Source organism: Callorhinus ursinus, unplaced genomic scaffold, assembly GCF_003265705.2.
Source record: "Callorhinus ursinus isolate GAN/ISIS: 27379988/994484 unplaced genomic scaffold, GSC_fseal_2.0 scaffold66, whole genome shotgun sequence".
Lineage (NCBI taxonomy): Eukaryota > Metazoa > Chordata > Mammalia > Carnivora > Otariidae > Callorhinus > Callorhinus ursinus.
The window spans coordinates 2,995,416-3,022,714 of NW_027397128.1; the positions used below are offsets into that span (position 1 = coordinate 2,995,416).

The following is a 27,299-nucleotide window of genomic DNA, read 5'->3' on the forward strand; positions in this document are numbered from 1 at the left end:
GTGTCCTTCTGTGCTTTAATTACAGACTTTATTTTAAAATCTAATTTGTCTGATATTGTAATTGCTACGCCAGCTTTCTTTTGAGGTCCGCTGGAGTGGAAGATGGATCTCCATCCCTTCACTTTCAGTCTGGATGTATCTTTAGGTTCATCATGAGTCTCTTGTAGGCAGCATATGGATGGGTCCTGTCTTTTTATCCAATCTGCAATCCTGTGCCATTTTATGGGAGCATTTAGGGCTTTCACGTTGAGAGTGATTATTGAAAGATATGAATTAATTGTCATCATGTTGCTTGTGAAGACCTTGTTTTTATAGATTGTCCCTGTAAATTTCTGTTGTATATCACTCTTGGGGTCTTTCTCCTTTTATAGAACCCCCCTTAATATTTCTTGCAGGGCCAGCTTAGTGGTCACATATTCTTTCAGTTTCTGCCAGTCATGGAAGCTCTGCATCTCTCCATCCATTCTCAGTGACAGCCTTGTCAGATAAAGTATTCTTGGCTGCATGTTCATCTCATTTAGTACCCTGAATATGTCTTGCCAGGCCTTTCTGGCTTGCCAGATCTCTGTGGATAGGTCTGACTAGGTTATTCTGATGTTCCTCCCTTTGTATGTAAGGAATCTCTTCCCCCTAAACTGCCCTTAAGATGGTTTCCTTGGTTCTAAGTTTTGCAAGCTTTACTATTACATGCTGGGGTGTTAGCCTGTTTTCCTTGATCTTGGGAGGGGTCCTCTCTGCCTCTAGGATGTGAATGTTTGTTTCATTCCCTAGTTTAGGGAAGTTCTCATCTATGATTTGCTCAAATATATATTCTAGTCCTCTCTCTCCACTCCCTCCAGGATTCCAATAATTCTGAAATTGGAACGCTTCATGGTGTCACTTATTTCTCTGATTCTATTTTCATGAATTCTGAGTTGTTTTTCCCTGGCCTCCTCTATTCCCTTTTTATCTATTATATTGTCTTCCACATCGCTTATTCGTTCTTCTGCCTCAGTTACCCTAGGTGTTAGATTTTCCTGATTGGATTGGATCTCTCTGATAGCATTTTTAAGTTCTGCACATTCAGCTTTCAAATCTGCTCTTAGAGACTCTATTTGCCATTAATTGATTTCTCCATTCTAGCCATTGTCTTCACAATTGCTAGCCTGAATTCCATCTCCAACATCTCGGTTATATCTGCATCCATTTGTAAATCTGCAGCATAAGTCATGATCTCTGAGTCTTTCCTATTTTTGGTGTTCCTCCTCATCGTCATTCTGTTAATGGGTGTTTAAGGGAATGTATAGAGTCCAAATTATTGACCAGAACCCAAGCAAGATGCACCTGTTTTCTTGGGACCTTAGGGTTACCGGCCTCTTGTTTTCCCAGCCTCTCTTCTGGGGGAGGGGCCTGCTGTGCTGTTACTCAGGCATCCCTGTTTGGGCAGAGTTGCCTTGCCCCCCTGTTGTGGGGGATGCGCTCAGCGGGAATCAGTTTTGGGGGCTTTTGTTCTCTGGTGGCTTTCCCTGGTGGCTTCCCACGTCTCTTCTGTGAGTCAGAACAGAAGAGACCATTTCCATCCCTCTGCCTTGGAGCAGAGAGATTGCAGTCTGTTCTTCAGTGAGCTCTCCAAGCAGCACTGTCTCCGTTTCTGTTTGTGCTGCTATAAACTGTAGCGGCCTAGGTTGTGCACCCCTCGACAGCGCCCCCAGTCCTGCCTCCAGGTCAGGGCTGGGCTCTGCCCTTTGTGCTTCTAAAACTGCCAGCCACTCCCCTCTCACACACGCAACCCCGCCACTCTGGATTTCCAACCCACGGGCTGCCCTAATGTCTTTTCCCTGCCACTACCAGTCTGCCAGTCTATGCCCCGTCCCCAGTGCATGAGGCTGTTGCTCACCGGCGGTGAAGGATCCCCATGGACAGGCTCCCTCCAGTTGCTCTTTATTCTCTGATATCTGCCTGTGGAATCAGGGCTCCCCGCTTCATACCTCAAAACCAACCGACTGTGGTATTCTGTTTGTAGAGATCCAGATCATCTTACCTCTCAGGCTAGATTCGTGGGTGCTCAGAGTGGTCTGGTAGATATCCAGCTCAATTCTGGGGACCAGTTGAAATAGGGTCCCCTACTCCTCTGCCATCTTTCCTTCTCCCAAGAGACTCATTTTGAATGTAAAGATACATCCAGACTGAAAGTGAAGGGATGAAGATCCATCTTCCATGCCAATGGACCTCACAAGAAAGCTGGGGTAGAAATTATTATATCAGACAAATTAGATTTTAAAATGAAAACTGTACTTAGAGACACAGAAAGACACTATATCATTCTTAAAGGGTCTATCCAACAAGAAGATCTAACAATTGTAAATATCTACACCCCCAACATGGGAGCAGCCTTCTACATAAGCCAACTGTTAACCAAAATAGTCATGTTGATAACAATACGTTAATTGTAGGAGACCTCAATACTCCACTCTCAGCAATAGACAGATCATCTAAGCAGGAAATCAACAAAGAAACAAGAGCTTTGAATGACACACTGGACCAGATGGACCTCATAGATATATACAGAACATTCCACCCTAAAACAACAGAATACTCTTTCTTCTCGAGCGCACATAGAACTTTCACCAAAACAGACCACATACTGTGTCACAAATCAGGTCTCAACCGATACCAAAAGACTGAGATTATTCCCTGCATTTTCTCAGACCACAATGCTTTCAAACTGGAACTCAATCACAAGAAAAAATTTGGCACAAATTCAAACACTTGGAAGCTAAAGACCACTCTGCTCAAGGATGTTTGGGTCAACCAGGAAATCAAAGAAGAACTTAAACAATTCATGGAAACCAATGACACAGAAACATATTGGTCCAAAACCTATGGGATACTGCAAAGGCAGTCCTAATGGGGAAATACATAGCCATCCAAGCCTCACTCAAAAAGATAGAAAAATCCCGAATTCACCAACTAACTCTACACCTTAAAGAACTAGAGAGAAAGCAACAAACGATGCCTAAGCCACACATTAGAAGAGAAATAATTCAGATTAGAGCAGAGATCATTGAATTAGAAACCAGAAACACAGTAGATCAGATCAACAAAACTAGAAGCTGGTTCTTTGAATGAATTAATAAGATAAATAAACCACTGGTCAGACATATCCAAAAGAAAAGAGAAAGGACCCAAATTAATAAAATTATGAATGAAAGGGAGAGATCAGGACTAACACCAAGGAAATAGAAACAATTATTAGAAATTATTATCAACAACTATATGCCACCAAACTGAGCAATCTGGATGAAATAGTTGCTTCCCTGGAAACCTATAAACTCCCAAGACTGAAACAGGAAGATATTGACAACTTGAATAGGCCAATAACCAGTAACGAGATTGAAGCAGTGATCAAAAACCTCCCAAAAAACAAGAGTCCAGGGCCTGATGGATTCCCTGAGGAATTCTACCAAACATTCAAAGAAGAAATATCTATTCTCCTGAAGCTGTTTCAAAAAACTAGAAACAGAAGGAAAACTTCCAAACTCATTCTATGAGGCCAGCATTACCTTAATCCCCAAAGCAGGCAAAGACCCCATCAAAAAGGAGAATTTCAGACCGATATCCCTGATGATTATGGATTCCAAAATCCTCAACAAAATCCTAGCTAATAGGATCCAACTATATATTAAAAGGAGCATCCAACACGACCAAGTGGGATTTATCCCCAGGATGTAAGGTTGTTTCAACATTCGCATATCAATCAATGTGATAGAACACATTAATAAGAGGAGAGAGACGAACGATATGGTCTTCTCAATTGATGCAGTAAAAGAATTTGACAAAATGCAGATCCTTTCCTGATTAAAACTCTTTGGAAGATAGGGATAGAGGTAAATTTCTCAAGTTCATAAAATCCATCTATGAAAAACCCACAGTGAATAGCATCCTCAATGGGGAAAAGCTGAGAGCCTTTCCCTTAAGATCAGGAACACATCAAGGATGCCCAATCTAGCCACTATTGTTCAACATAGTACTAGAAGTCCTAGCAGCAGCAATCAGACAACAAAAAGAAATAAAAAGCATTCAAATTGGCAAAGAAGAAGTTAAACTCTCTCTTTTCACAGATGACATGATACTTTATGTGGAAAACCCAAAAGACTCCACCCCCAAATTCATAGAAGTCATACAGCCATTCAGTAATGCGGCAGGATACAAAATCAATGCACAGAAATCAGTTACTTTCTTATACACTAACAATGCAACTGTAGAAAGAGAAATTAGAGAAACAATTCCATTTACAATAGCACCGAAAACCATCAGATGCCTCAGAATAAACCTAAGCAAAGGGTTAAGGGATCTATACTCTAGGAACTACAGAACATTCATGAAAGTAATTGAAGAAGACACAAAAAGATGGAAAGATATTCCATGCTCATGGATCGGAAGAATAAACATTATTAAAATGTCTATGCTACCCAGAGCAATCTATAACTTCAATGCCATACCGACCAAAATTCCAATGACATTTTTCAAAGTGCTGGAACAAACAATCCTAAAATTTGTATGGAATCAGAAAAGACCCCGAGTCACCAAGGAAATGTTGAAAAAGAAAAACAAAGCTGGGGGCATCACGTTGCCTGATTTCAAGCTATATTACAAAGCCGTGATCACCAAGACAGCATGGTACTGGCACAAAAACAGCATATAGACAAATGTAACAGAATAGAGAACCCAGATATGGACCGTCAACTCTATGGTCAAATTATCTTCGACAAAGCAGGAAAAAATATGCATGGAAAAAGACAGTCTCTTCAATAAATGGTGCTAGGAAAATTGTACAGCCACATGCAGAAGAATGAACTCGACCATTCCCTAACACCATACACAAAGATAAACTCAAAATGGATGACAGACTTCAATGGGAGACAGGAATCCATCAAAATCCTAGAGGAGAACATAGGCAGTAACCTCTTTGACATAGGCCACAGCAACCTCTTTCAAGATACATCTCCAAAGGCTAGAGAAACAAAAGCAAAAATGATCTTTTGGGACTTCATCAAGATATAAACTTCTGCACAGCAAAGGAAATAGTCAACAAAATAAAGAGGCAACCCACAGAATGGGAGAAGACATTTGCAAATGACACTACAGACAAAAGGCTGGTATCCGAGATCCGTAAAGAATTTCTCAAACACAACAACCAAAAAAATAAATAAATAATCAAGTCAAAAAATGGACAGAAGACATGAAAAGACACTTCTCTGAAGAAGACTTACAAATGTCTAACAGACACATGAAAAAATGTTCATCATCATTAGCCATCAGGGAAATTCAAATCAAAACCACATTGAGATACCACCCTATACCAGTTAGAATGGCAAAAATTGACAAGACAAGAAACAAATTTGGGAATGCAAATTGGTACAGCCACTTTAGAAAACAGTGTGGTGGTTCCTCAAAAATTTAAAAATAGAGCTACCATATGACTCAGCAATTGCATTCCTGGGTATTTACCCCAAAGGCACAGATGTGGTGAAAAGAAGGACCATATGCACCACAATGTTCATAGCAGCAATGTCCGCAATAGCCAAACTATGGAAAGAGCTGAGATGCCCTTCAACGGATGAATGGATAAAGAAGATGTAGTCCATATATACAATGGAATATTACTCAGCCATCAGAAAGGATGAATACCCAACTTTTACATCAACATGGATGAGACTGGAGGAGATTATGCTAAGTGAAATAAGTCAAGCAGAGAAAGTCAATTATCATATGGTTTCACTTATTTGTAGTACATAAGGAGTAGCATGGAGGATATTAGGAGAAGGAAGGGAAAAATGAAGTGAGGGAAATCGGAGGGAGAGATGAACCATGAGAGACTATGGACTCTGAGAAATAAACAGGGTTTTAGAAGGGAAGGGTTTGGGGGATGGGTTAGCCCGGTGATGGGTATTAAGGTGGGCACATACTGCATGGAGTACTGGGTGTTATATGAAAACAGTGGATCGTGGATCACCACCTCAAAAACTAATGTTTTATTGTATGGTGACTACCATAGCATAATAAAATGAAATTAAAAAAAAAAAGTTTAGGGGAGAGAATGTGATCAGGCATAAGAATAGAACAAAGCCATACACTAGAAATTTAGGGTATATTTTGTTCTGTTAGAAGAAACTGTATCCCAAAATTTTAAAGAGATAAAAATTTATATATATACTAAAAATAAGGTTAAGTACAATGAAGATATAGAATATGACTCTAAAAATGAAAATTAAAAAAGATTTTTTAAAAAAGGAATTGATAAGATGTTGGTTGAAATATGGAAAAACAAAATTTCAAAAAAATAGAAAATGAAAAAAATAAAGAAAATTTAAAAAATTAACTTTGACAGACTAAAGAATCATGGAGGGAAAAAGCCATGAATTCTATGTGCTGTTTTCCCCTAGTGCTGGAGTTCTGCAGTTCTCATTGACTGGTAAACTTGGTCTTGGCTGGCTGTTCTTGCTGATCTTCTGGGGGAGGGGCCTGTTGCACTAATTCTCAAATATCTTTGCCTGAGGCCGAATTGCACCACCCTTGTCAAGGGCCAGAGTAGTTCATCTGCTCGGGTTTGCTCTCTGTAACTTTTGTTCCCTGAAAGCTTTCTATAGAGATTTGGAGGACGAGCATGAAAATGGCGGCCTCCCAATCTCCTCTCCAGAGGAGCCGAGAACTCAGGCCCCACTCCTCAGTAAGCCCCCAGAGAAAAGCAGTCAATCACTCCTGTCTCCCTGGTCAATGGCTGCTCTCTGTGCTCACCTGGCCTGTGACTGAGCGTTTCTATCTCTGGCACATGACCCCATTTGGAGTCTCCAAACCCAGCAGATTCCTGTCGTGCACTCCCGTGCAGTTCCTCCCAGGGGAAGAAGGGGAGTCTCCCTGGATCTGCCTCTTGTTGGGTCCCTGCTGGAAGAGTAGTGGCCTGACTGTGCCATAGATCATAATTTATGGCAACCCCGAGCTGAGAGTCCACTTCTCAGCTCCATCTTTGCAGCTGGCTTCCCCGCTCTGATACCTGGGGGCTCTGCCGCACTCAGGCAACCCTCGTCTTTCTGTGACCCCCAGGATCCTAAGACCACACTGTCCCAGTGAGGGTTCCACCCCCTGCTTAGCCACTGCAGCAATGGCCCTCAGCAGAGCGGACTTCTGAAAGTTCCAATTTTGTGCTCTGCTGCTCTGTTACTTGCCAGTAGCTGGCTAATGGAGGCTCCCTCCCCCTGTGGCTATCTTTCCATATATCACCTCAGATTCACTTCTCCGCACATCCTACCTTCCAGAAAGTGGTCGCTTTTCTGTTCAGAGAGTTGCTGTTATTCTTTTCTTTTATCTCCTGTTTAGTTTGTAGGTGTTCAGAATGGTTTGATACCTATCTAGCTGAATTCCTGGGACCAGATGAAATTTACATCTCCTACTCCTCTGCCATCTTGCTTCTCTTCCTTGTTTTCAAATGCACAGGTTCTGGTAGCTGTGTCATTTTGGTGAGTGTTAACTTTTCTTTAGGTCCTGGGGCTTTCAGAGCTGGTCCGAGCCTTCCAGATCCTGCTCCTCTGCAGAAGCTCATCCTGGACCCCACGGCAGCATGCCTTCACTGCGCAGGGGAGGGGATGGGGGAACACACGAGCCCCAGCCTCCTAGAACCCTCCTAGCACCCTCCTAGCAGCCTCCTAGCACCCCTCCTAGCACCCCACTCCTAGGTCCCTCACTCCTCTGGGGGACCTGAGGTGGCAGGGCACAGAGTCTCAGAGGTGGGCGGGTGGGGACAGGTGTGGTGCCCAGAAGAGAAGGTGAAGGGCCAGCAGTGGCCTTGTGGCATGTCCACATGTGGCAGGGCTGCATGGGGGCCTTTTTACCATTTTAATTACTATGGGTCTTAGTGTAGACCTCCTTGAGTTGATTTTTTGGGGGGTATTCTGTGCCTCTTGGATCTGGATATCTGTTTCCTTCTCCAGATTATAGTTTTCACTGTATTTTAAATAATTTTCAATTTTTTCTCAAATAAATTTTATGCCCCCATTTTTCTCTCTTCTTCCTCTGGGATCCCTATAATGGAAATGTTATTACACTTGAGAGAGTTAGAGTTCCCTAAGTGTATTCTCAATTTACATAATTATTTTTCTCTCACTTTCTCAGATTGATTGCTTTCCATTACTCTGTATACCACATCATTAATTCCTACCTCTGTTTTCTTTAGCCTACTATTTATTCTTTCAAGAGTATTTTTAATTTCATTTATTGTGTTTTTCATCTCTGATTGGTTCTTTTTATCTCTTTGTTAAAGGTCCTCAAGTTTTTTCTCAAGTCCAGTGAATATCTTTATAATCATTACTTTTAATTCTCTACCAGGCATATTAATTGTTTGACTTAGTACTCTTTCAGTGGTTTTGTCCTCTCTTTTGGGGGGGATTTATTGCTCTGTTTCCTCATTTTGTCTAAGTCTCTGTGTCTTTTTCTATGTGTTAGGAAAGTCAGCTACATCTCCTGCTTTTGAAGGTAATGGCATTATGAAGAAAAGTTCCTGTAGTGCCCTGCAGTGTGCTGTCCCCTCTTCCCCTGTGCCTGGTGCTTCATGAAATTTCCCCTATGTGTTTTGCCTATGTCTTGTTCTCTGGCGGGTTTTTTTTTTTTTCCTTTAGTCAGGTCATCTGCAGAGGCTCTCTCTGCCTGTTGTGAGCAGTGTTTAGTCTTGCCCTGTTTGGAGAGTGTTTTAAGAAGGTGCTCACTGCTTTGTTTGCGAAATGAGACCTGCCACTGATCCTGCCCAAACTGAGGTCCTGTAAAATGTGTGGGTTGGAGACATGGCATTGGCAGGGTTTGAGCTGTTCTTCTGTGAATGGAGGCCTGGAGTGCTGGGACTGAGGCAAGTATGACTGGAAGGGAAATTCCACAGTAGCAAGATGGGTGGGGCTTGGTGTGAGCAAGTTAGGTAGTTAGTGAGTATCAATGCCAAGCTGGTTTCATATTTGACCTTGTGATGTGAGGGAGTAAAATGTCACCTGCCATTTCTTTTGTTCCTGGATGGGTCTCCCTACAATTTTTGCATCTCTAGGACATGCTCAAGTAAATAACTCTCCCTCCAATAAGCCCAAGACGATTTTCAAACTGCTGCTTCTATGCTTTATCTCCATGGGCTGTTTATCCTACTTTTTGTTTGAGCGTTCAGACTCAGTGGCCTAGTGTGCTCCACCTTCTCCCAGAGCCAAGCCCACTGATTTTTTTTTTTAAATTCCAGGCTTTAATTCGATTTGATTTGATTTGATTCCCACTGGTTTTAAGAATGCACAAAACTCAGCCCCTCTCACCTTCAAACCCAAACCTTATGGGGATTCGTCTCCTTGTGCAACCTCTGGTGTGATAGTCTGTTTTCATCCTTCTTCATACCCCTAGCTTCCACCTGACCACCGACGGCCAAAGTCTGCTTTGCTCCAAAACCACATCTCTGCCCTTCCTACCTTCTTTGATGTGGCCTTTTCTCCACTTTTAGTTGTGAAGATTGTTCTGCAGTGTTTGGGTTGTTTTCTGGGTTATTTATGCTAATTGAATATTATGTACTTGCATACATGGGACCAGTCATGGTTTGGAACCTCCCACTCCACCATCTTCCCCTGAGTTCCACAAATTTTAATTTTAATTGTGATTTTCTCCAGAATTCTCATTATCTTCTTAATATAGATTAAGTTCTTAAAGGTTGTGGTGTTATGAGTTGAATTGTGTCCCCCAAAAGTTATATTGAAGTCCTAATCCCAGGGACCAGAGTATGTGACTTTGTTTGAAAATAGGTTTATTGCAGATTAATTAGTTGAGGTCATACTGAAATAGGATAGACTTTATTCTAATATGACTGGTGCCCTTATAAGAAGAGAAGTGTGATGGAAAAAGACATACAGGGAGAACTCCGTGATGAAGGAGGCAGAGATTAGAATAAGACATCTACAAGCCAAGAAATATCAAAGATTTCCAACACCAGAAACTAAGAAAAAGTAATGAAACTTAGTCTACCTTAGAAACTTCAGAGAGATCACGGCCCTGTCAACACCTCAACTGGGGACTTGTAGCCTCCACAACTGTGAAAGAATAAATTTATGTTTCTTTTAAGCCACCCAGTTTGTGGTACTTTGTTATGGCAAATCTAAGAAACTAGTACACAGGGTAGCTGATGGTTCCACAGCCAAGCAATCCAAGAGACAATAAGTGGAATCTGCTAGTTTCTTAAGGACTGGGACTAGATACTTTTACAGCATCACTTACAACATATTCCATTGATCACAGTAGTTACAGATCTTCCTCCTAGATTTAAGGAGAGGATACAGACTCAATCTCTTCATACAAGGAGTATTAAAAGTTATGCTAAAATCTTTAAAAAAACATATAGTATATATTTGTTAAGTTTACATTTTTGCTGTTATCTTTGTGTTTTATGATATCCACAATTCACAAAATTTGTCATATTGGACGAGTAGGACCCTCATAAGTGCAATCCGCAAACAACCCAAATCTTTTGTCCCTCTGCCCATTTGAGCCTATTGTGTCAGGATAGTTCTTTCCACAATATTGGAAGAAATATTGAGCAGACTCCACAGCTTATCTGCTCATTCTCAGAAGATAAAAAGCCTTGTTCACTTTCAGTCACAAGAATAGTCTCATTTAATAATTAACATGCCCTTCCAAGTATAATAATAAAAACCTCTGACTTCATTCAAAATTAAAGTTCTCCTTTCCCTCAGCTCTTGTCTGCTTTAATTTGGCTGTTTATAGTGGGGAAAGAGAGACATGGTTGTCACATCTATGTCCACATCATGCTTTTATAATACATCTTTCCTTTCTCTAGACTATCTCCAGTTTCTCCAGGATAGAGGGAGAATATGAACTTCCAACTTGACTAATACAAACCTAATCTAACATTTGTTTTCTCTATTTAGGGAAAATATTTATAGTTGACTTTCATAAGATGGTAACAATAGTCACTATGCCATACATTACATCCCCAGAATTTATTCATCTTATAGTTGCAAGTTTGTACCCTTTGGTCTTTGTCCCTTTCCCATGGCAACCACCAATCTACTATATCTTTGAATTCCTTTTTTAAATCCCACATATAAGTAAAATCAAATAGTTTTTCTCTTTCTCTGACTTATTTCATGTAGCATATTGCCAACGAGGTTCATCCATGTTGCAAAACCAGGATTTTATTATTTTATATGATATCAACCATATATATATATTCTTTATCCACCAATTTAATTTTTTATCCATTAATCTATGACAGACACTTAGGTTATTTCCATGTCTTGACTATTGTAAATGATACTGTAATGAATATGGGATGCAGATATCTCTTTGAAAGAATGATTTCATTTCCTTTGGATCTATGTCCAGAAGTGCAATTGCTGGATCATATGATAGTCTTATTTTTAATTTTTTGATTAACATCCACACAGTTGTGTTTGTTTCTGTTATTTTTATTTTTTAAGTTGTTATTTTAATTCCAGTTAACATACAATGTCATATTAGTTTCAGGTGTACAATATAATGATTCAACAGTTCCATACATCACTCAGTGCTTCTCATGACAAGTTCAGTCCTTATTTCCCATCACCTACTTAAGCCATCCCCCCCAACCACCTCCCCTTTGGTAACCATCAGTTTGTTCTTTTTTTTAAGATTTTATTTATTTATTTGAGAGAGAGAATGAGATAGAGAGAGCTTGAGAGGGGGGAGGGTCCAAGGGAGAAGAAGACTCCCTGCTGAGCAGGGAGCCCGATGCGGGACTCGATCCCGGGACTCCAGGGTCATGACCTGGGCTGAAGGTAGATACTTAACCAACTGAGCCACCCAGGCGCCCTCAGTTTGTTCTTTTAAATAAGAGTTTGTTTCTTGATTTCCCCCCTTCACTTTGCTCTTTTGTATTGTTTCTTAAATTCTACATAAAAGTTAAATCATATGCTATTTTTCCCTCTCTGATTGACTTACTCTGCTTAGCATTACAATTACTAGCTCAGTCCAGGTTGGTGCAAATGGCAAGATTTCATTCTTTTTTATAGTTGAATAATACCCTAAAGATTCCACCAAAAACCTAGTAGAACTGATAAATGAATTCAGTAAAGTCACAGGATACAAAATCAATGTACCATTTCAATGTTGCATTTCTACACACCAAAAATGAAGCAACAAAAATAATATTATTAAAAAATAATCCCACTTATAATTGCACCAAAGATAATAAAATATCAAGGAATAAACTCAAACAAGGAGATGAAAGGCCTGCATCCTGAAAACTTTGATGAAAGAAATTGAATATGACACAGACAAATGAAAAGATATTCCTTACTCACGGATTGGAAGAACAGACATTGTTAAAGTATCCATACAACCCAAAGTCATCTACAGATTTAATGCAATCCCTTTCAAAATACCATCAACATTTTTTTACAGAACCAGAACAAACAATTCTAAAATTTGTATGGAATCACAAAAGACTTTAAATAACCAAAGCGCTCTTGAAAAGAAAAAGCAAAACTGGAGATAATATAATTCCAGATTTTAAGTTATATTAAAAAGCTGTAGTAATCAAAACTGTATGGTGATATAATCAACTAATGAATCACTGAACATTATATCAAAAACTAATGATGTACTATACCTTGGCTAATTGAATTTAAATAAAAGAACAGTATGGTACTGGCACAAAAATAGACATGTAGATCAATAGAACAGAACAGAAAGCACAGAAATGAGTGCATAAATATATCATCATGTAATCTTCAGCAAAGGAGGCAAGAATATGCCACAGGTCAAAAAAGACAGTCTCTTCAACAATTGGTGCTGGGAAAACTGGACAGCTCCATGCAAAAGAATGAGGCTGGACCACTTCTTTACAACATACACAAAAATAAATTCAAAATGGGTTAAGAACCTAAACGTGAGACCTGAAACCATAAAAATCCTAGAAGAAAGCACAGGCAGTAATATCTCTGACATCAGCCATAGCAGTACTCTTCTAGAGATGTCTCCTGATGCAAGGGAAATAAAAGCAAAAATAAACTATTAGGACTATCAAAATAAAAATCTTCTGCACAGCATAGGGGATTTGTCTTAAGGTTCTGTCTGCATTATTGTGGGTAGTTGTATGAGAAGTGGACTGATAGACATTATAGAGATTAATTCTCCCCATTTCTATCCCCAATCATGTCTTATTCTTCTTCTTTAAGGAAGTTGCAATTGCTGAAATCATTCATTCTCAAAATAAGAAAAATAAACTAAAAGACATCTCATTGTCTTCTGGGATAGAGCTATCATTACTATTAAGAAAATCTCTTGATATGTATGGGTTTGATAGGGACTTTGTAACATTATTTCAATGACATGAGGATAAAAGCAGTGGATTTTAAAAGTTCATATTCTCCTATATAATAATCATCTGTCACAGCTTGACCCACTGATTGTTATAATTCCTGAGCTCACGTAAGATAGCTGTTCTACAATTGCTATTTATTCAGACACCCTTGCTATAAATTTAACATAATTATATAAAAATAATTTTAACATGTCCTTAGTAGTTTTTCTTGTCTTATTATGTTAATTATTAAATTAAGTAAGTAGTATGGAGTAGTTGCCTATTTTATTGTTTTTGTGGAAATAATTGTTGCTGGTTTAAAGGCTTTTTAAAATCTTTATCACCAATGTCAAAGATTTTCTATTGTTAATTTGTTTAACCATAGTGTAATGATAAGAAAAGAAAAAGGAAATAAGAGAATATTCCTTTAAACTGTATTTAGAAAACTCTTATGGTTAAACCTTAGTAAATAGAAAGGTAATTATGTACACATGCACACACACTTTACTAAGTGCCATCTAAAATTTTAGATATTGTAGTCTATGAATTTAAATCCTGATGATAGTAATTGAAAATATACTTATTGTAAAATGATGTGAGTTTTGATAGGTGTAAAAGTGCAAGAATTTGTGAATCAGTCAAGATTCTTATTTGCCAAATACAAAAACAAGTTTTGGCTTACTTAAACAGAAAAGAATTTGACTAGTTGGGAATTGTTGAACTCAAATAATCAGGGAAGAATTTATAGTCATATTTAGAAAATAGACATCAAGTCTTTAGTCAAAGATCATAGGGTGAACATATTTAGGTGCATACATTGATTCAACTACAATCCCACCTAAAAATAACAGGAGATGTGGGAAAGTAAACACACACACACATACATATGCAGTTAAAACCTACAAGTCAAAGAAAATGAGAAAAAATGATAGAAGCCACACTTGAGGAACAAAATTATGGGTGGATAAGTTGGTAACAAACTTATCAGATTGGTAAAACTGAATATTAAGCCAACAGAAGCAGGAGAATGGGAAGCAACACAGTTCACAGTAGAGAACATTCAAATGGTTAAGGAACTGATGAAACCTTTACCTCAAGAAATGGGAATAAAGATGAAAATGGAGCTAAGAAAGAGTTTGAACCTAAGATCCCTTCTCACTTCAGGTAGCCAGGTAATTTCTCTCATAGCAGCAGAAACCCAAAGGTTTATTTTCCTTCAAGGACAATATATAATATTTCTGCATTAAGAAGTGTCAGATGCAGTTGAAGGTGGAAAATAGAAATAATAATTAAAAATTTACAAACTGGATTTTGAGACCTCCAACTGGGATCAGAGAAGACTAGCAGCCAAACTTAGAAATTTTAGCTGGGAACTGGAAGATACTTTCCTGGGGAATGTGACTGGCTTAAAAGAAGAGATCTAAAGATACTAACATTAAATAATTCTCAATGAAACTTCTGCCAGCTTGTGAAGCCTGAAGATGATATGTTCTATGCACTCATAGAATTTCTAACCAGTTTCAGTTAGACACTTAAATAAGAAGAGGCAGGCAAGTTAACTACACATTTAACAAAATCTCTAATACAAAAAACAAACACCAAAACAAACAAAAATAGTTAAAAATGAGCAAATTGGGTAAAATAAAGATTTTACAGGGAGAAAAAAGCCTTTAAAGAAAAATATAAGCTTTTTCTCGGCGCTGCCTGTGGAGGTGGCCGCCATCTGTTACTGGGCATCATGGCTGCCCTCAGACCTCTGGTGAAGCCCAAGATCGTTAAAAAGAGGACCAAGAAATTCATCCGGCACCAGTCAGACCGCTATGTCAAAATTAAGCGCAACTGGTGGAAACCCAGAGGCATTGACAATAGGGTGCGCAGAAGATTCAAGGGCCAGATCTTGATGCCCAACATTGGTTACGGGACCAACAAGAAAACAAAGCACATGTTGCCCAGTGGCTTCCGGAAGTTCCTAGTCCACAATGTTAAGGAGCTTGAAGTGCTGCTGATGTGCAACAAATCTTACTGTGCAGAGACTGCTCACAATGTCTCCTCCAAGAACCACAAAGCTATTGTGGAAAGAGCAGCCCAGCTGGCAATCAGAGTCACCAATCCCAACGCCAGGCTGCGCAGCGAAGAAAATGAATAGACAGCTTGTTGTGCACATCATATTTGTGTTAATAAAACCATAAAACCTAAAAAAAAGAAAAATATAAGAGATCTTGAAAATTTAAAATTCAGCAAAAATTAAACATTTAAATGAAAAGTTGGAAAACATATTTGAGGAAATCTTCCAGAACATAGAAAAACAGTCAGAAATGAAAAATAATAGCATTAAGATAAGACTAGAGAAATATACCAGGATGTCTAATGTTCAATTAATAGTAGTTCTAGGAAAAGATATGAGAGAAAATATAAGGGAAAAAACATCAAATGAATACTTCAAAAATTCATGATTTGAAGGGCATGGGACTCCTTATTTAAAGTGTCCATTTATTGACAAATACAATAGTGACTTCTAGAGAAAAATAATGGTTACATACATAAGACAAGAATCAGAATTGGTTCAGCAACAATATTAAATCTAAAAAAAGTAGTGGATAAATAACTTCAAAGTTCTCAGTGAAAATTATTTCCAATTCAACCAAATTATAACAAATGTGTAGTTAAAGATGTTTTCATACAATCAAAACTTCTCAAGAAATTTCCATCCCATGAGTGATTTCTTATGAAATAACTGTGGAGTATCCCAGCAAAAGCAAAGATAATACAGAAAAGGAGAAAGACATATCTAGAAGAGAGAATTCTAACACAAAATAGAAATGAAAACAATTTCCAGGAGGATGGTGAAGGAAGAACTCAAAAGAGACTATGGACTCTGAGAAACAAACTGAGTGTTCTAGAGGGACGGGGTGTGGGGGGATGGGTTAGCAGGTGATGGGTACTAAAGAGGGCACATATTGAATGGAGCACTGGGTGTTATACACAAACAGTGAATCATGGAACACTACATCAAAAACTAATGATCACCATACATTAGTATGGTGATTAACATAACATAATAATTTTTTTTAAAAAAATGTGCTGGGGTACCTGGGTGGCTCAGTAGGTTAAACATCTGACTTTTGATCTCAGCTCAGGTCTTAATCTCAGGGTTGTAAGTTCAAACCCTGCACTGAATTTACTTAAGAAAATTATATTGTGCAATAGCCCAGAAAGAAACCATTCTGAGTTGGATATGATCAAAATATTCCAGAAAAAGATGAGTCTAAGAAAATGAAATTATAAAAATACCTGAAGTATCAAGATGAATTTTACATAAATGATTGTCTAGCACTAAGTACTTACAAAACCAAGAAAAGGAGAAAGCTAGGCAGTTATTACTATAAAGAGGAGAGAGTTGGACAAAAAGAAAAAATAGTCATTGCAAACAACATAGATCAGCTGAATAACACTTACATAGTCATAAAAATGTAAGTAATAATTATTGAAAAAAGCAAACTTAGATATAACTATATTTGGATGATGGGGAAATAGAAAATGTACACATTTGTGGTGTGGGGCAAGAAAATGAAAGCTAAGTCTTTATCACTGATAGTTGGAAGCCAATATGCCTAAAACAATTACATGAAGAACTGTCAAAATAAGTAATTTGTGGGAGACATGTGGAGACAAATACCACAAGGAAAAGCTAGGAGAATTGGAGTGCTTATCTCTGAAAATTTGAAAATGTAGCAGAGGAAGAGCAAGACACCACTACATTCCTTCAGTTTTGTAGACTTTTTGACTTTTTTAACTGTCAATGTACAACTGATAAAAATAGAAAACTGCATTAAAAATAAAATGAATAAGAATGAAGACAGTTCATGCTGATAAAACCACAGGCAAAGACATGCTACAGGAAGAGATTAGGATATCTCTACTAGACACTGGACAGCTGGGACACTAGGAGAATTCACCACTGCCACCACCAGAAAGTGCCATTTCACTTAGCATGTGCTATATATAAATCAATTCATTTATCCATTCATTTATTGATGGGCACTTAGGTTATTTCTATATATTGAGTATTGTGAATAATGCTGCAGTGAATATGGGTGTGCAAATAATTCCTTGATTCTTGTTTTCATTTCCTTTGAATATATACCAAGAAATGTGATTACAGGAACAAATAGTTCTGCTTTTTAATGTTTTGAGGAAACTGCTTATTGTTTTGGTGGCTGCACCAAATTTGCAGGCCTACTAAAAGTTCACAAGAGTTTCTTTTTCTCCACAACCTCACCAATGCTTGATGTATCTTGTCTTTTTGATAATAGCTATTCTAACAGTTGTGACATGATATCTCATTGTGGTTTTGATTCATATTTCCCTGATAATTAGTTATCCTGAGCAAATTTTCATGTACCCATTTGCCATTTTGATGCTATTCTCAATGGAATCATTTCATTAATTTCATTTTTGGGTTGTTTACTGTTAGAGTGTAGAAATACAATTGATTTTTGTATATTGATAATATACCTTGTAACCTAGCTAAATTCATTTATTAGTTCTGATAGAATATTAGTGGCTTTTAGGATTTTCTATATGGAAGAACATACTATCTGCAAACAGAGAGTTTACTTGTTCATTCACTCTGGATGTTTTTTTTTTTCTCCTTGTCTAATTATCCTAGCTATAGCCAACAGTACAATGTTAAATAGAATTGGTGAGAGCAAATATCCTTGTCCTACTCCTGATTTGAAGGAGAAAGTATTTATTCTTTCACTACTGAGTATGATGTTAAGCTATGTATTTTTATAAATGTCCATGTTGAGATAGTTACTTTGTATACCTAACAACTTAGCTTGTTCACAATGAAAGTATTGGATTTTGTCAAATGCTTTTTCTGTGTCTATTGAGATAATCACAAGATTTCTGTCCTTTATTAACATGGTATATTTTGGTGTTTGATATCAAATGTTTTTTTAAATTTTTTTAAAGATTTTATTTGAGAGAGAATGAGAGACAGAGAGCACGAGAGGGAAGAGGGTCAGAGGGAGAAGCAGACCCCCCGCTGAGCAGGGAGCCCGATGTGGGACTCGATCCCGGGACTCCAGGTTCATGACATGAGCCGAAGGCAGTCGCTTAACCAACTGAGCCATCCAGGCGCCCTGATATCAAATGTTAAACCAAATTTTTACTTACATGATAAACTCTACTTTGTGTAATCCTTTTTAAATATTGTGGGACTAGTTTCAGGTGTACAATATAGTGATTCAACACATCCATGCAATACCCAGTGCTCATCACAACAAGTGCACTCCTTAATCCTCATCACTTATTTAACCCAACACCTCACTCACTTCCCCTTTGGTAACCATCAGTTTGTTCTCTATAGTAAAGAGTCTGTTTATTGGTTTGCCTCTCCCTCTCTTTTTCCTCTTTGTTTATGTGTTATGTTTCTTAAATTCCACATATGAGTGAAATCATATGACATTTGTCTTTCCCTGACTGACTTATTTTGCTTAGCATAATACTGTCTAGCTCCATTCACACTGTTGCAAATAGAAAGAATTCATTTTTTATGATTTCATTCATTTTATGGATGAGTATGGAATATATATATATGTATATATGTGGAATATTACTCATATGGAACACATAAGTGGAATATTGATCATTACATAAATGAAATACATAAATGGACTATGACATACATATATATGTATACATATATATCACATTTCTTCATCCATTCATCTATAAATGGATACTTAGGCTGTTTCCATAATTTGGCTATTGTAGATAATGCTGCTATAAACATTGGGGCACATGTATCCCTTTGAATTAGTATTTTTGTATTCTTTGCATAAATACCTAGTAGTGCAATTGCTGGATCATAGGGCAGTTCTATTGTTAACTTTTTGAGACACTTCCATATTGATTTCCAGTGTGGCTGCACCAGTTTATATTCCCACCAACAGTACAAGAGGGTCCCCCTTTCTCCAGATTCTTGCCAATACCTGATGTTTCTTGTATTATTGATTTTAGCCTTTCTATCACGTGTGAGGTGATATTTCATTGCAGTGTTGATATGCATTTCCCTGATGACCAGTGATGTTGAGCATCTTTTCACATGTCTGTTGGACATCTGTATGTCTTCTTTGGGAAAAAAAATGTCTATACATGTCTTCTGCACACTTTTTAACGGGATTAGTCATTTGCTGGGTGTTGAGATTTATAAGCTCTCTCTCTCTCTCTTTCTCTCTCTCTCTCTCTCTCTATATATATATATATATACATACACACACACTAACACTTTATTGGTTATGTATTTTACAAATATCTTCTCATTGCCTTTTAGATTTGTTGATTGTTTCCTTCACTGTGCAGGAGCTTTTTATTTTTATGAAGTCCCAATAGTGTATGTTTGCTTTTGTTTCCCTTGCGTCAGGATACATATCTAGAAAGAAGTTGCTACAGTTGATGTCAAAGAGATTACTGCCTATGTTTTCCTCTAGGATTTTTATGGTTTCAAGTCTCACATTTAAGTCTTTAATCCATTTTGAACTTATTTGTGTGTATGGTGTAAAAAAGTGGTTCAGTTTAATTCTTTTGCATGTTGCTGTCCAGTTTTCCCAACACCATTTGTTGAAGACATTTTTTACCATTGCATATTCTTTTGATGCTTTGTTGAGGATTAATTGACCGTAGAGTTGTGGGTACATTTCTCGGTTTCCTATTACGATCCATTGATCTGTGTTTCTATTTTTGTGCCAGCACCATACTGTTTTTATCACTGCAACTTTGAAATATTACTTGAAGTCCAGAATTGTGATGCCTCCAGCTTTGTGTGTTTTTTTTTTTCAAGGTTCTTTTGGCTGTTTGGATTCTCTTCTGGTTCCACACAAATCTTAGGATGTTTTTTCTAGCTGTGAAAAATGGTGTTGGTTTTTTGATAGGGATCACATGAAATTTGTAGAATGCTTTGGATAGTATAGACCTTTTTAACAATATGTTTTCTTCCAATTTATGAGCATTCAATGTCTTCCCATTTATTTATATCATCTTCAATTATTTTCATCAATGTTTTACAGTTTCAGAATACAGGTCTTTTACCTCTTCAGTTAGGTTTATTCCTAGGTATATTATTATTTTTCTTGCAATTGTAACTGGGAGTGATTAATTAATTTCTATTTCTGCTGCTTTATTACTGGGGAATAGAAATGCAATAGATTTGGTACATTGATTTTGAATCCTGCAACTTTACTGAATTGGTGTGTCAGTTCTTGTTAGGATGGAGTGGCTAATTTCAAGCTCCTTACATGCAGAAATGGAGCCAATACTTATTATAATATGTCTAAAATAAATATTATTACTATGTGTCAGATAGTGCTCTGGGAACTGGAGATAGAGCCCTAAATAAGACAAGTGCTTTCCTTCTCTGCTGGACTTATATACTATTGTTAGGAAACAGATACTAAAACAAACAACCCCCCCAAAAAACGATGTTTTCTTGCCTTTTGGCAAGGAATAAAATACTTGGCTGTCCAGAGTCTTGAAGAGAGAATTGTAATACTCCTGCTTCAGAACTCACCCCTAACAGAGTTCTGCCCATGCTTGAGAGACCCAAGACTTCCTTTAATCCCCAAAGGAGTCTATGGAATTTCAGCTGTGTTGCAAATGGATGGTTGGTAGGCAGAATCCTGAAATAATCAGAAAAACTTTCTTGGAGACTAGGGGCTGAAGGAAACCATGCCTTTTTTTTTTTTTTTTTTAAGGAGCATAGAGGTTTCTCATAAAAGGCTTTAGGTCTTCCAAGGTGGAAGCTCCACAGAAAAATGTTACTATTGCTATCATTAATAAGAATTATAATAAATTAAAAAGGGACAGAAACCTCAGGCCAGCTTTGGTGTTTGTGGAACATCTTGATCTATTTTTCCAAATGTTTTGGGTTTAATGTTAGACATGTTTTATTTTGCCCTGAGTCCTTTTCTCTGTAGTTGATTTGGGGAGGTATGTATGTGTATTTTAAAGAAAACACAGCCCACGTGTTGTTCAATTTATCTGCATTTAAATAATTTAAGATGTTCTTTTAGAATGTGTTAGATCCAGTCAGCCTTTGACTCTTAAATAATTTTCTGAATTTCTTTTCCCTTTCCTTATAAATAGGAAATTATCTTCAATTGGGGCCAGTATTGGGGTTGGGTATGATGGAGTGGGAAAAGTTTCCATATCTGAAGTTTTATGCTGAATCAAAACTGGATCTCTTCTTACTATTACCTTTCAAAAAGTTTAGTTGTTTTTACTGTGCCCTTACTTTATTTTATTTTTCAATACAACTTAATCTAGAATAAGTTCAATATGAACACTTCAGGGCAAGGATATGATACTTAGATGGCAGGGGGATAGAAATCATATGGTAAGTAGTGTGAAAAATAACCCAACTCCCTCTAGATGATGGCAAGAGCAAGATAAGAAGTTGTTGCTCCTTCAGGATCCAAGACAATAATCAGTTCCCACATTGGCCTATAATCTCCTGTCATATCTTAGATCTTTTATATTTATCTGTAGCTATTATAGTGTGATATAATACAGCAATGAAATTGTGCTTTGGAGCCAGGCAGGTCCTGGGTTCAAATCCCAATCTCATCTTCTGTGCCACACAGCTTGTGTTCTTAGGCAAGTTAGTGAATGTCCTGAACCCATTTCCTTACCTACCTCATGAATTCCTGTCAAGAGGTTATGGAGACATGATTTCAATGGACCCAACTTCTTTGGTTTTCTTCAGCAGTTTCACTTTCCTTTAAAGCTCAAATGGCCTTTATGTAAATTACCACAGGAAGTCACATCTCTTACCAGATTCTCCTCCCCAGGTTATTTGTGGTATTTGCTTAGGAATGAGTACATGGTGTAATGGTAAGTTCTGGTCATTTTGCTTCTGTTTACCTCAGCTAGCAATGTCATTCCAAACCATTACTGTACGAAAGACTGGTCTTTTCTTGATTTCTCTTAACTGTGGTCTCTAGTCTGCTGCCAGTCTCTTCTGCTTTACTTTCAGCTCACTTCCCACCTCCACTCTCAAGGATTAATTTAAGCCTCCAGCTCAAAGGGGAGAGCTATGGAAAATTTTGTCAAGGTTTCAAAGGATCTGGAGACATTTTCTTAGATGGAGATAAAGGCCAGAGAACCTGGGATCCCTATTTTTCCCAGGAGTCTTTATGAGAAGAAAGTGTTCCTCAAGCTTATGACCTAGGATTATGGGCCGGCACTGACATGAGGGGAAATCAGAGAAGGGGACAGAGAGTGAAGTGAAGGAAGAGACCTAGAGATTTGCAATATATAGTCCCCGTGCAATCTTGTGGGGAATTAAAACACAATTGGAAGTAGAAGACATGTTTGGGAGACTACATTTACTAGAAGCCTGAGTTACACTGTAGAAGAGAAAAATTTCAAGCTCTCCAGCTTGGCCTCTGGGAAAATAGCCTTGACTAGAATTTTCACTGCAAATCCTGCTGGTGTAATCCCAGCTTTCTTAAGAATCTTGGTGTGCAGAAATCTTCTGGTACCTCGTCTCTCATTTTTCCAAGATTTTCCTCAATTCTCCCCCAGATAGCTGTTGTGGCTATCAAGGAGATGAATCTTCCAATTCCAGAACCCCTGAGGTCCTGAACAACATTCTCAGTCAATAAACTCTTTTCCTAGATGGCCTTTATCTTTCAGCCTTCTCATGACACTTCCTCCAAACTATGACACAGGTTGACTCTGTGCCACTGCACCTTCCCTGGGAGAACCACTGTGCCAAGCAAGGAAGTTATCTTCTGATCAGAACATTTATGCTCTTAATAAAGAAAAACAGAGAAGTATGTGCATTTCACCTTTGGCTTTCTCCTCTATGTTCCAGATACAACAGACTTTTCTTCCACATCTCAAATACACAGTGATCTTCCACATATCTACATCTTTGCATGGAATACAACCTCCTGCCTCAACTTTTATCATGACCAACAAGATTGTATATAACCTGGATCCTGAACACATCTCCAACTTAATCTCATACCACTCTCCCTCACATTCATTATATGCCAAGGGCAGTAGATTTTTTTTTCAATTATTCATCTTTTGATCCCGTCAAGGTCATGCATTCTTTAAGGCTTATCCACTAGCTGGTCCTCTACTAGGACTGCTCTCATATTACTAAAGTTTTATATCTATTTGTTATTGCCAGTCTAACTCACTAGAATGTAAGTTTCAGGAGGGATGAAATTTTTGTCTTGGTTGTCTGGTAGAGTGATTGGAGCAGAGTAAGTGTTCAATAAATATATTTTGAATGAACATAACTGTTGCTATATTTTTCAAGGAAAAAGCCAAAGTGTAGAGGCTATACTATGATCATAGGTGACTTTACTTCTAGAAAACAATGATGGAGATATACATCAGGCAGTTCTATTCCAAGAGCCATGTTGGAAATTAAGGTTTCCCTCCTCTGGCCTTTGTTCTAATCTCTTTTTCACACATTAGCCAAAGTGAACTTTTTCTATTTTTATGTTATTCCCCTGCTTAAACTCTTCAGTGATTTTTCCATTACCCTCAGGATAAATTCATTCATTCATTCATTCATTCATTCTTCTTCTTCTTTTTCTTCTTCTTCTTCTTCTTCTTCTTCTTCTTCTTCTTCTTCTTCTTCTTCTTCTTCTTTCTTCTTCTTTTCTCCTCCTCCTCCTCCTCCTCCTTCTCCTTCTTTCTCCTTCTCCTTCTCCCTCTTCTTCTCCCTCTTCTCCTCCCTCTTCTCCTCCCTCTTCTCCTCCCTCTTCTCTTCCTCCTCTTCCTCCTCCTCCTCTTCTTCTTCTTTCTTTTTCATAGGCTACATGCCCAGCTTGGAGCCCAACATGGGGCCTAAACTCACAACACTGAGATCAAGACCTGAGCTGAGATCAAGCCTGGGATCCTTAACTGACTGAGCCATCCAGGTGCCCTTCATTCATTCTTATACAAAAATTTACTAATGCTCTAATAGTTTTCTATATCTATGTAATAAATTACCACAAACATAAAGACCTAAAATCATATTCATTTCTTAGCTCACAGTTCTTTAGATTAGAAGTTTGGTCACAGTGTAGCTCAGTTCTCTCTCTCTTTTTTTTTTTTACTGTTTTTTAAATTTTTTTTAATTGGAAAAAAAGAAAAAGTTTTATTTAACATTTTTTATTGTTATGTTAGTCACCATACAATACATCATTAGATTTTGATGTGATAATCGACAATCCATTGTTTTCATATAACACCATGTGCTCCATGCAGTACGTTCCCTCCTTAATATCCATCACCGGGCTAACCCATCCCCCCACCTCCCTCCCCTCTAAAACCCTGTTTATTTCTCAGAGTCCATAGTCTCTCATGGTTCATCTCTCCCTCCGATTTCCCCCGCTTCATTTTTCCCTTCCTTCTCCTAATGTCCTCCATGCTATTCCTTATGTTCCACAAATAAGTGAAACCATATGATAATTGACTTTCTCTGCTTGACTTATTTCACTTAGCATATCTCCTCCAGTCTCATCCAGGTTGATGTAAAAGTTGGGTATTCATCCTTTCTGATGGCTGAGTAATATTCCATTGTATACATGGACCACATCTTCTTGATCCATTCATCTGTTGAAGGGCATCTGGCACTTTCCACAGTTTGGCTATTGTGGACATTGCTGCTATGAGCATTGGGGTGCATATGGCCCTTTATTTCACTACGTCTGTGTCTTTGGGGTAAATACGCAGGAGTGCAATTGCTGGGTCATAGGGTAACTCTATTTTATTTTTTTGAGGAACTTCCACACTATTTTCCAAAGTGGCTGCACCAACTTGCATTCCCACCAACAGTGTAAGAGGGTTCCCCATTCTCCACAACCCATCCAATATTTGTTATTTCTTTCCCTGTCAATTTTTGCCATTCTAACTGCTGTAAGGTGGCATCTCAATGTGGTTTTGATTTGAATTTCCCTGACGGCTAATGATGATGAACATTTTTTCATGTGTTTGGTAGCCATTTGTATATCTTCTTCAGAGAAGTGTCTTTTCATGTCTTCTGCCCATTTTATTGACTTGATTGTTTGTTTTTTGGGTGTTGAGTTTGAGAAGTTCTTTATAGATCTTGGATACCGGCCCTTTATCTGTAGTGTCATTTGCAAATATCTTCTCCCATTCTGTGGGTTGCCTCTTTGTTTTGTTGACTGTTTCCTTTGCTGTGCAGAAGCTTTTTGTCTTGCTGAAGTCCCAAAAGTTCATTTTTGCTTTTGCTTCACTAGCTTTTGGAGATGTACCTTGAAAGAAGTTGCTGTGGCTGATGTCAAAGAGGTCACTGCCTGTGTTCTCCTCTAGGATTTTGATGGAATCCTGTCTCACACTGAGGTCTTTCATCCATTTTGAGTTTATCTTTGTGTATGGTGTTAGAGAATGGTCGAGTTTCATTCTTCTGCATGTGGCTGTCCAATTTTCCCACCACCATTTATTGAAGAGACTGTCTTTTTCCATGCATATTTTTTCCTTCTTTGTTGAAGATCATTTGACCATAGAGTTGAAGGTCTATATCTGGGCTCTCTATTCTGTTCCATTGGTCTATATGTCTGATTTTGTGTCAGTACTGTCTTGGTGTGGACAGCATGTCCACATGCTGTCTTGGTGATCACTGCTTCGTAATATAGCTTGAAATCGGGCAACATGATGCCACCAGCTTTGTTTTTTCTTTTTCAATATTTCCTTGGCAATTCAGGGACTTTTCTGATTCCATAGAAATTTTACGATTGTTTGCTCCAACACTTTGAAAAATGTCATTGGAATTTTGAACAGGATGGCATTGAAGGTAAAGATTGCTCTGGGTAGCATCAATATTTTAACAATGTTTATTCTTCCGACCCATGAGCATGGAATATTTTTCCATGTTTTTGTTTCTTCTTTAATTTCTTTCATGAGTGTACTTCCTAGAGTATAGATCCTTTACCTCTTTGGTTAGGTTTATTCCAAGGTATCTGATGGTTTTTGGTGCTATTGTAAATGGAATCGTTTCTCTAATTTCTCTTTCTACAGTTGCATTGTTAGTGTATAAGAAAGCAACTGATTTCTGTGCATTGATTTTGTATCCTGCCACATTACTGAATTGCTGTATAAGTTCTAGTAATTTGGGGGTAGAGTCTTTTGGGTTTTCCACATAAAGTATCATGTCATCTGTGAAAAGAGAGAGTTTGATTTCTTTGCCAATTTGAATACGTTTTATTTCTTTTTGTTGCCTGATTGCTGTTGCTAGGACATCTAGTACTATGTTCAACAATAGTGGTGAGAGTGGGCATCCTTGACGTGTTCCTGATCTTAAGGGAAAGGTTCTCAGCTTTTCCCCATTGAGGATGATATTTGCTGTGGGTTTTTCATAGATTGATTTTATGACTTGAAAATGTTTCCTCTATCTCTATACCCTGAAGAGTTTTGTTCAGGAAAGGATGCTGTATTTTGTCAAATGCTTTTTCTGCAACAATCCAGAGGCCCATATCGTTCTTCTCTCTCCTATAATCAATGTGTTCTATCACATTGATTGGTTTGCGAATGTTGAACCACCCTTGCATCCTGGGGATAAATTCCACTCCGTCGTGCTGGATGATCCTTTTAATGTATTGTTGGATCCTATTAGCTAGGATTTTGTTGAGGATTTTGGAATCCATAATCATGAGGGATATCGGTCTGTAATTCTCCTTTTTGATGGGGTCCTTGCCTGGTTTGGAGACTAAGGTAATGCTGGCCTCATAGAATGAGTCTGGAAGCTTTCCTTCTGTTTCTAGTTTTCAAAACAGCTTCAGGAGAATAGGTATTATTTCTACTTTGAATGTTTGGTAGAATTCCCTAGGGAATCCATCAGGCCCTGGACTCGTTTTTTTGGAGGTTTTTGATCACTGCTTCAATCTCATTCCTGGTTATTGGCCTATTCGGGTTGTCAATT

The 27,299-nt window shown here is 38.0% G+C and overlaps 1 protein-coding gene across 1 annotated transcript; it reads left to right on the plus strand.

Moving 5' to 3' along the window:
- The first annotated feature begins 15,041 nt into the window (after window positions 1–15,041).
- On the plus strand, window positions 15,042–15,548 carry LOC112815541 (large ribosomal subunit protein eL32-like). The gene has a single exon (XM_073885815.1). It carries the CDS (start codon window positions 15,087–15,089, stop codon window positions 15,492–15,494), a length of 408 nt encoding a protein of 135 aa, XP_073741916.1. The 5' UTR covers window positions 15,042–15,086; the 3' UTR covers window positions 15,495–15,548.
- The last annotated feature ends 11,751 nt before the right edge of the window (window positions 15,549–27,299 follow it).